At 38.1% G+C, this 11,161-nt stretch overlaps 1 protein-coding gene and 1 long non-coding RNA gene across 2 annotated transcripts in view; one reads left to right on the top strand and one right to left on the bottom strand.

Moving 5' to 3' along the window:
• Positions 1-11,161, bottom strand: part of LOC136844458 (uncharacterized) — a 38,132-nt gene that overhangs the window by 16,235 nt on the left and 10,736 nt on the right. Inside the window, exon 2 of the long non-coding RNA XR_010854886.1 lies at positions 9,588-9,633. This is a non-coding gene — a long non-coding RNA (uncharacterized lncRNA). The remainder of the gene's footprint in view (positions 1-9,587; positions 9,634-11,161) is intronic.
• On the top strand, positions 894-9,175 carry LOC136844287 (keratin, type II cytoskeletal 1-like; the record flags this gene model as incomplete). Its single annotated transcript, XM_067113261.1, has 4 exons — positions 894-1,193; positions 2,853-3,164; positions 4,524-4,691; positions 8,900-9,175. Coding segments are annotated over 4 exons (1,056 nt in total), but the record flags the coding sequence as incomplete, so codon positions are not given.

Here is an 11,161-nt window from a genome sequence, read left to right as displayed (position 1 = left end):
ATATATATATATATATATATATATATATATATATATATATATATATATATATATATATATATAAAATAAACGACAAAGTCCAAAACGCACGACAGAACTGGGAAGTGAAAGTAATTTTCCCAGGCCACCTGAGGCCGTCGACTCGCCGAAGGAAGCAACCACAAACGACAGAATCTTGTGATTATTGATATGTTCTCGTTAAAAGTAGAGTACACGGCAATAGTCTCCGAAACCGACAACAGCCAAAAGCTGCATGGCAGATGTGCACTCGTTTGCGCCAAGTGCTGGGAGAGAGAGTCGAAGAGTATGTCGATTTTTCCTCCACAGCAAGTGGTTTCTAGCTAGGATTCCTGACGGACGGGTCTTCTTCTCCTTCCAGTCTTGACGAATGGGTGCCTTTGAGCGACTGTGTGCGATTGGAAAATGGTGCTTCTTTTTCTGACCAGCATGCGTGCAAGAGCTTGACGTAAATTATGTTGTGAGTTTTGTGTGCGAAATTAACATCAGAACTCATTGATTGTTTGGTTTTGTGGTTGATCCACTTCATGTTATAGAATATGCCATTCAAAACGCGTAATTAATTCCACAAGATCGAATGAACGAGGTCTTAATAAACTTACCTTATCATTAAGACTGAGTGAATGATAAGTAATTTAATTTCAGCAATGTTTCCAGTGTGTGAACCAATGTAAATATTCCCACATCACCCACTGCCCTGCTACAGATATCTTTTCTCCAGGATGGACGGCTCAAGATACCCAACAGTAGCCTTGTTGATTCTGGCTGCCCTGTGTACCGGATCACCTCAGACATACAGCGTTAACAATATTGGAAGTATCATTGGTGGAGGAGGAGGTGGAGGTGGAGGTGGAGGTGGTGGTGGAGGAGGAGGAGGATTAGGCTATGGAGGCGGAGGAGGTGGAGTTGTTGGTGGCGGAGGGGGACTGAACTTAGGAGGAGGCGGCGGCAATAACCAAAACTACAACCAAGGAAACTTCGGGGGGCAAAACAACCTGGGTATTGTTGGCCAAGGAGGGACCGACGGCTTCGGGAACTCGGATTTTGGACAAGATCTCGGATTCGTCTACACCAATCCAGGTTCCCTCCCCCAGGGTGGGGGATTAGGAGGGGGTGGTCTCTCTCATGGCAACGTAGGAGGTATTGGAGGAGGAATTGGTGGGGGTCAGCCTGAGGTACGACGAGGATTTTGCTATTATTATTATTATTATTATTTAATCTAAAGAGTACGAGTAGATTTTCCTCAACCCTTGGTATCCCCCGGTACTTGTCAGTGTAGAATGATATACGAGACCCACTTAAGAATGCAACGTTGATTAGTTAGAATAAGATCTCTTAAAAACATTAAAAATGTAAAATATATGCTAAAAGACCTAAAAATACCGTTAATATCAGAATTTGCTCAGGATGTTCTCTTACATTCATCTAGAAAATGAATTTTCCTTAATTTCCTTAACACATAAAACTGTCAGAAACCAGTCTTCCACAAAGAATTAACGCGAGAACAAAAAATGTTAAAAATGTTTGCCCTTTTAATTTTGAGAATCTTTCATTAATTAAGCAAACAGAGATTAACAGTGACCAGTTTATGAAATACAACATTCCTGACGAAGGGGAAACACATGACGTCGGAATCCTACATACGTTCTAGTTAATGGACGATTGATGAAAATACAAAACTAAGGGGCGGTATTACACCGACAAGTAACTAATATATTTGCCTCTTTTCTTCACGTAGTCGGTTTAATTCTTCAATCCTTCCAAGGCGGCAACAGGAAAATCAGCGAAAGAGAATAAATGACCTCGTTACCTACGGTTACGATGGAGTTCGGGACCTTTGCACTCAATTTGGATCAAAAATACTAACAAAAGCGACAATGTTCTAATTAAAACCGGTTATTTTACTAATAATCTTTCAATAATTACGAAAATCAACACTACATTACCCTGATCAATTTCAAGGACCGTTTCAATTAAATAACATTTCACGAATACGACTGAATAAAAGACCGTTAAGCTCGTAATCTTTTCAAACAAACGCTATAACCAAGATGATAACCTCAAAATGTTGTACCTAATTGTAAGAAACTGGTGTTTATGAACAACGCAAACTAAGTGACACCGGATCACAATCGATAAACAAACAAGGCTTTTCCTTGGGATATCTTCTTGAAGTATACCGCTGAGATGTGATTAAAGTCTGTGAATTTTAGCGGAACAAAAGCAGATCGAGAATGCATAGAGAAATTAAAGCACAAAATAAAATAAACTGATATAAACGCAAAACTTTCAGCTAAATATTTACCAAAGAAAAGCATCACTAACAAATGATAAGAACTAAACCGTGAAAAGATCCATAGGAAGCATCGTTCACATGAGAAATTCATTTTAACCCACACGAATCAACCAACCGTGTCAACCCGAACAGATGGATGCAGGGGTCCTTTTGAACTCTTTATGACCATTAGTTTATTAGTGCCATTATTGATATTTTACTATATGACAGTTAAAAAACGTTATTTATGTTTCACTATACTATCTAATGTGACAACGTGGAAGATGGCCACGTTCTGCTGCTGCTTTTAAAGCTCGTGCTGTTTTCACATAGATATTCTTGCATAGTCTAAAACAAAAGTTAAATATCAAGATAGCAAATTTCTAGAAGCAATTTGCATTTTTATTAACATACACACCTGAAGTTCTTTACACAGAATTCAGCCCAGGTTCGCAAGCTGAATCCTATGTAAAGAACGAAGGTTTGTAATTGTGTAGGAACTCAGAAATATTTCCTCCTAACTGCCACCCTTAAATGACACTAAATTTCACCGTCGCAGATCGTGTCCTCACACGGAGGCGACCTCCTGAGCGGACTGTACGGGACACCTGGCGGAGGAGGAGGAGGAGGAGGAGGAGGAGGAGGAGGAGGAGGAGGCGCAGGCGGAGGAGGCGGCTGTAGGCCCGACGTCCAGATATCCGTGGTGACGTCGGTGCGTCTGGTGCCGACGACGCTCATCAGCACCAGGACGAGAGCCATCCCAACGACGGTCTTCCAGCAGATCACCCAGACCAGCATCTTCCCAACAACGATCGTCAGGACGCAGGTCATCACCTCTGTCGTTCCGCCCATCATTCAGACGTCAACGCAGGTATAATCAGAGCAGAATGATTGATTGGACACTTAATGCTAAAAGTTGCGCCAAAACCACAAGGATATATACTATTTGTTGAATATAATGTACTCGTAGTAAAAGAAAAGTCTTGATAAACAAAATTTCACGTAATGACAATCTTACAATTCTTCTTAGAAATATTTCAATGTCTTATAACAACAAAATATATAAACATATCGTAAACATTAAATCCTGCAATTTAAAAAATCAAAAATATAAACTCAAGAAATACAACTTGTGCATATGAAATTAAGGGACTTTCAGAGACTTCATTGAGTTCTGTGAAGTAGAGAAGGTGGTTGCTATGTCATAAGAATCCGACACGCAGTTGAAACAACATACATTTATGGCTTGCTATAACAAGCGGACCCTAATTTGGGTTAAGGGGGTTTGGAGACATCACAGAAATGACGTCTTCGGACTTTTATAGAATAAATTTCTTTCGACCTACACAGAAGGAGAGCAGGTAAAGTTAGCTTTAATACAAATGACTACTAAAGCTAGATGAACGATGACTAATAATAAAAAAAAAGTTGACAGAGAATGGCAAGTTCAAAACCAGGCATTAATTAACAATTTAAATAGAATTTTAGTGAAAGATATCAAACCCAATATTATTATTCATATTCAAAGCGTGAACTACTCAAGTAATTTACCAAAACATAATATTTGGACAACACTCACTGGTATATGTAAATCAACCAGAAAACTCACAGTATATATGGCTAACTAAAACGGTAGTTCAATAAGGTTTCTTGAAATCGCTTTCTATCGTATGGTATTCCAAGTTCTTGGAAAGAATCACTCAAGGGTTTAGCAACATCATTTTTGCAAAGTTGTTGTCATACATAAGTACAGACAATTTAATATTTACAAAATAGTTTCCTGTGAACATAAAAACTGATGACTTTATCATAAATATTTTTTCAGAATTAACCTTAAATACCCCCAAAAAGAATTATTTCTAATACATCTCACATATTCCTTCGACTGGAAAGCAAGTGAAGAAATCATGCTTACTTGGTAACCGAGGTCAATAAATTACCAATCTGTGTTAGTCGTTTCAAGAGCCAACATTATAAACGTTATGTGAAATACCAAAACTTTGTTTGATTTATGTATATTTTCTATTTTTCTACCTAAATTCCATAATTTCTGGCGTAATTGAGGTAGCTCACTCAATTAGAAATAGCATAATCAGACGCTAATAAAGAACATATTGATCTATAAGAAATCATCACACATGAAGCTAACCGACAAGTGAATGACAAATCTCATTTACTGCTCGATTCAAACCACACCTGCCGTTGAGTTCTTATTTCTCTCCCTCTCCAGGTGCTCACTCAAACACAGTATGTGACTCGAGCTCGGATCATCACAGATACCCAGTATCTGACCCAGACACAAATCCAGAGGGTCACCGAAACATCAGTGCAGACAAGGTTCCAGGTTAGCACGACAACTATAGTTCAGGTCATCACAAGGACGCAATTAAATAATCAGGTAAGAAATCAAAAGGTTAACTGTTCCTCACCGCATGACTAATAATAGTACTTACACAAATGATCAGGATTTTAAGTATATTTGATTTGGAAATAAATCTATAGTACTATCGTATTTCATGTATCACCACCTCAACTACACACCCACACACACAGAGAGAGAGAGAGAGAAAGAGAGAGAGAGAGAGAGAGAGAGAGAGAGAGAGAGAGAGAGAGAGAGAGAGAGAGAGAGAGAGAGAAATGCATGTGTCATGAGTTCATGGAGCTACTTCACACTTTTTCCTTCTATCTGGTGCTGTCCTTTGCTTCCCCCTGCACTTTTCCTTTTTAGCAGTTACCTACTTTCAATCTCTTGCTCTACTTATCCATATGTCGATCGTTTCCCTGTTGTGTTAATTAACGGACATTCATTGGCAATATCAATGACAAAACCATATGACAGAACTAAACTCAACACACTTGTAGTGATGTATAGGCTCCCAAATGAACTGGAAAAAAACTGAAGACTGACACAGTTCCAAAATATTTTAATATATTTTACGTTTATTTTTCTTACGATATAGCACTTTTAGGGTTTCATTCCAAATAAAAGAAACAATCACGAGATTAAATTAGTAAAGATATAAAAAAATTACTTATCAACATCCACATCAAAATTACTGTTTACAAAACTGTTCAAGAGTAAATATGGCAACATGGTATGAAGCTGGTACACTAAGCAAAAGACGAAATGCTCTCCGAACATACCACATCAACTTGGAAGGCGAAAAACTCACAGCAAGAAAAATATTAATGAAGGGCCTGCTATGATTAATACGCGAACAACTCCTGCTTTCTATTGGGCTTTATGGGCTTATCCAACACTCCTTTCGGAGAGAATGTAAATGTCAAAAGAAAAATAAGACGAGAACAAAGTCTAAAGACATGATTATAGTATTATTACCCGGCATCATAACCCAATCCTTCCCCTTAATTTTACGAAAGTGTCAATTCTTTAGTTCTAACTCCCAACATGCATCTTGATTTAGGAATAATTGTTGACATTCTTAAGCTCTCGAATGCGGACGGCAATCAATAACTATTGTACAATTGGAGACAATTTATCGCAAATTAAATCAGAATAAAAAATATCAGAATCATGAATTAATATGAAATATATCATGAACAGGTTTGTAATAAACGCAATCGCACTTTTATCTATTCTCACGTATACATCAAAAGTGTCGCCGCAATTCGAAAGGTAGTGCCGATGTGACTCCGATGTAGACAAAAAAATTGTTTGACTGTTGAACTAAAATCTCGTTCACGAGAAACATAAACACGCATATGAATATGATCATCAAGATAAACCTTGGCATATTTTCAACGGCAATTATCTGGTCAAATGCCTAACCGGGCATTTCCTAAACTGATTAGGCATCGGTATTACAAGTCACTGTATACTCCTATCCTTTCTGCGACTGAGGACAACTGCGCTTTATCTTTTGAATGTAATACACTACTAGTTATCCTTGCATCTTTTATGAGACCCAGAATTCGTATAGAATCGTTTCGCAATATAAACTTCAACAAAAATAACCACTACAGATTATAACCAATCAAACAAAAATCTACAACCCAACCATTTCATTTCTGGTAATACACAGAGCAGTTTCCTTAGGCCGTTGGGATAAGGAATCTCTTGAACCGGTTATCAGGAAGGGTTGGCCACATATGTCCTTAAATAACACGTTCCAGGGATCACTCAAGTTATTACCTATTCACCCTCACTTTCTAAATTGTTTTCTCTCTCGGAGATCCGGGAATAAGTTACGAGTGATTTTCACTAGAAATGTCTCCAAAAAAGCCCCGTGGTTCTTCAGGTCTTTTGCAATGGTGTTCAGCCTCTTAATATTTCTTCTGATTTTACGGGTTTGCCCTTTTCACTTCGTTCAGTTAACAGTTAATATGATTACAATTACAAATGCTGCTACAGGATTTTGCTTTGTCTATCTTGTTTACAAGGACAAAAGGCCTTTTTGAGCGAAAGGATGTAAATCTTACTGAATAATTACTGATCTAGTTCAATAGAACAACCAGGGCAAATTACATCACTATGGTGACAAGCCCGCTGCCTTACATATTAACGTTATAAGGAAAAGAATCTCTGAGAGTGATAATGAAAAAAAAGTTATAAAGAATACTACGATACTCTTTACACGATACACTCCTTTGTTTACTTAATTTTTGCTTCTCTCTTAATTTGGCAACTGGAAATTTGTCCTATAGTGCCTTACATTTTTAGTCTATTTCATAATTTTCTCCATCTAAAATTCTTTAATGCTTTATTTTAATACTTACTTACTTAATACTTTATCTATAAACAATTTCTTAGAGCAACCAGAAATACGAATATAGACCTCTGAGAGCTGTATAGCTCCAAGCAGAATTTACAGGTCTACCATATCAAAAAACACAGGAAATTCCGGCTGAACTTACAACTTGGGGCAAGAGTCAAGTGAACTTAATACGGCCAAAATGCAAATACAGTAACCGGCTCGTTATACTGGTGGTCTTCCAATCAATACGTTAAGCAACGTTGCGTTATCAAGACTTGTAATGCAAAACCATACTGGTGTCATATGCCGGTCTTAAGACGGACTATGAGAGTGAAACTGTCACAAAACGGCCCGAAAACCAACTACAATTATAATTTACATAAAAATTATTCGTGATATCGGAAAACTATATTCGGGCTTCCAGAAATCAGTCCTCTAATAAGCAAAGAAAGCCACAAAGCTACGGTAGAGACCCTCCATAATACAAAGGTCCTTCACACGTCTACCCTAATGGTTCTGACATCCTTAACACTGCCCAACATCCTTACTGTATACCAAAACTTTTTACTGTTCATCCCGTCTACCATTCATTTAAGGCCACCTCAGAGAGAGAGAGAGAGAGACGATGCATACTACATGACGGATAACTTCTTATTTTTTTTTGCCATTACGCTTTATACTTTACTCGAGATTAAATTGTCCTTTGATTCGATTGTTCAAATGTATTTCCATCTGATGGTGAGTCGAGACTCAAGAGCTCTGTAAATTTAATACCCTGGCTACTTCTTTATTGGGATGAAGCTCTCTATAAATCGAGATTGGAAAGTGAATAAAGATGGTAGGAACTGAAATTAGAGAAGGACCTAATGAAATATGACAACCGTTTAGGCGAAGGCAACTAAAACTTTGCATTCAATAAACGCTGCGATTTTTTTTTAATCTTTAGAGGAGTTAGTACATAGACAAAACTTCAATATCGTTCACAGTCAAGAATATAATTGTGTGTGACAATGACGGCCTGGAGATAACTCGAATAATCGAGCATCTTCTGCATGCAAGATATATATATATATATATATATATATATATATATATATATATATATATATATATATATATATATATATATATATATATATATATATATATATATATATATAATGAAAATGTAATTGGGACTGCCATCGCATAGGCGAAACATATACCCCATTGCATTGTTTTAGAAAATCAAAACAGCGTCAATATTCGGTGTTAATTGAACACACACAAACACACACACACACACACACACACATATATATATATATATATATATATATATATATATATATATATATATATATATATATATATATATATATATATATATATATATTCTATTAACACCGAATATTGACGCTGTTTTGGTTTTCTAAAACAATGCAATGGGGTATATGTTTCGCCTGTGCGATGGCAGTCCCAATTACATTTTCATTTTATGAAGCTTATAGAGGATAAATCACAATGTCTTTATGTCTTTACCATACTTTCAATGTCGACAACGGCCTTGGCGGCACCATGGAGTTCCGAAAGGACAGCCCTAAATGTTCTGGTATCTAGTTCAATTTTACTTCTGGTTCCTCACTTAACACATCCCTATCTTTCGTCCATTATATCAATAAATAAATAATCGGACACTGGGAATTTAATAAGGTTATTCTTGGTAAAAGCAAAATAAGTTTGGGGTGTATTGTTGACGGCGTGCCTCGGTCATTGTTCAAAACCCATCACATAAAAATCAATGTCAGTTCCCCCAAAACAAGCATTAAACTGCTGCTCGGTTGAGCGGCTCATAGTTAGAGATTTGGTGCATACCCCAACCACCATATAACCCCAATTTTTTTCATTCCAGATCCAGACGCAATTCCAGACCCAGATCATAACGCAGACACAAACGGAGCAAGTAACGAAGTCAGTGACGGTTCCTCGTTACTTCACGCAGACCTTGACCTCCTACTACCCTGTAACAGACACCGTCACAGCCACCAGAACAATCCAGAGTGTGGCAACCGCCTTCCAGACAATCACGGCCCAGGGACATTGCTCTGCCACAGGAGGTGGGGGCGGGGGTGGGGTTGGGGGTCAGGGTCAACAAGGTTATACTTATAATAACCCCAATGTTTACTAGGTGTATAAATTTTTATATTATTCATTCTTCACTCTTACTCAGAAAGAACCGTATCCTTACTTTTAATTTATATGTGAAATTATATGTTTATAGTCTCATAACCTGTTCAAACTAGGTCTATGTTGCTATGACCGTTTTCCCTCCTATGTACTTTATATCTTATCTAGTGAATGTCTAAAGTCAGATATAAAGAATTTACCAATAAAACTCATAGTTTTATTTAACTTTGTTATATTTACAAAACCCTCAGAATGGAATATAGACTAGTCGTATTTATTTCAGAATTAACGCATAGATTATTTACATATTAATTTATTAACATTAAATGTTTACTGTTACAGACTCGGTAATGTAACCGCTTTAAAACTTTTCTCTTCCCAGCCGTAACAAGAGGAAAACGTTTAATTCTCACCTTTTCAACTCTATCACTCCAACAGCAGGCATTGTGCGGTGAATTTCTGTAATGGATATGAAAAAAGTTGCTTAATGCTGTAAACTATAAAACATGAAAAACTGAAATAAATTCCATACAAAGAAAATGAAAACAACAGCTTCAGAGCACATTATGTGAAAAGCCCGCACTTTTCACTTCATAACATAAACGATAAGAATAAAATGGAAAAAATTCTCTTAATACAACATTGAAACATACCAGACATACTTTGCTGCAGACTTCATTTATTTATTTTTTTTTTACTTTTATCCAGAGACCATGCACTCACTAACCAAGGGGGTTGCATAAATGCAGAAATACAGGGGGGGGGTTAGAGTCTGGGGTAGCTGCCTGGATCACGAACACTTAGGAAGACTCAAGGTCCTGAGCGCGCTCAGGAACCCCTTGTGAACTCTTCCTAAGGTAGACATCTAACTGGGTGTGAGAACACAGCTACTGATCTCAAACAGGGAATACACTCACTTGAAGTCCAATGGCATCTCTTGGACTTCTTTCAATACAAGAAAGAAGGGGTAGAAGAATAAGAAGAGCTCAATGGGAGGAGGAGGAGGAGTAAACACAAGTCTCCACCTTACACCATCCGCAAGTCTTGATTTCCAGCAAGTCACGGCAGGGATAGTAACCATCAACGGAATACAGTATGTGTTCGATGCTGCAGGGGTATTTCCCCCAAGCACAACAACCCCCGAGTGCTTACCCATAGCTAAGTGAAATGGGAAAGCATCAAATGGTGGCCCCAGGATACCAAGGGAGGGCCACATCCTCTGCAAGTACCCCAGTAAAGCAGTCATCTCAGGAGCAGCCTATGTAGCAGGGATAAGGGGTGGCAAGGCATGTGCATGAGTCATGGTATCACATAGAGTCCCCTAAGAGCAGCTGGCTCATCACTAGAGGTCAGCACATGCTGATCATTCATCTTCCTGTCCGTAGACCCCCCTTGGACACTGAGAAGAGGATGCACAGAAGTAGCATGGAAACGGGTGGGGGTAGTCGGGGAGGTAGGAGGTGCAAACAGGTTGTGATGTCAAAAGGGGGTGCGTTACACATTGGTGACACCAACGAACTTATTTTGGCCTTCCTTAGCATCTTGCCGACCTCTCCAACGGTAAATTGGACCAACATGAACATTCCTCCCATGGCAAGATTGAGGGTGCAAGTCGTACCCCGCAAAAAGGGAAAAATAGGTAGGTTGTGTTCATTGCAACCAAACAAACTTAACATCATACTTATAAAAGATCAAGCAGTCAGGAAGAGTGCAGCGAGATGTACGTGACACCGGCAGAAGGAAAGGTGCTTGATGACAGCAGGTGAGTCAGGGGTTACCTCACCCAATCACTCACCACCATCTATTGGCAAGTTTCAACAACTGATTCCAGTTTGCAATGAGGACTACTGTACTCCTATATAAAAAGGTTTGTAGTCCCGTAGGAACAAATATATTTTCAGAACCAAACTTTGGGCATTGTTTTACATTAGAATTCTTTGCGTTATAAAACACAGATTCAACAAGGCAAGATTATCAGTTTTTCGTG

This window comes from Macrobrachium rosenbergii, chromosome 12 (assembly GCF_040412425.1).
Source record: "Macrobrachium rosenbergii isolate ZJJX-2024 chromosome 12, ASM4041242v1, whole genome shotgun sequence".
NCBI classification, from domain to species: domain Eukaryota; kingdom Metazoa; phylum Arthropoda; class Malacostraca; order Decapoda; family Palaemonidae; genus Macrobrachium; species Macrobrachium rosenbergii.
This window is presented reverse-complemented; position numbering and strand designations above follow the sequence as displayed.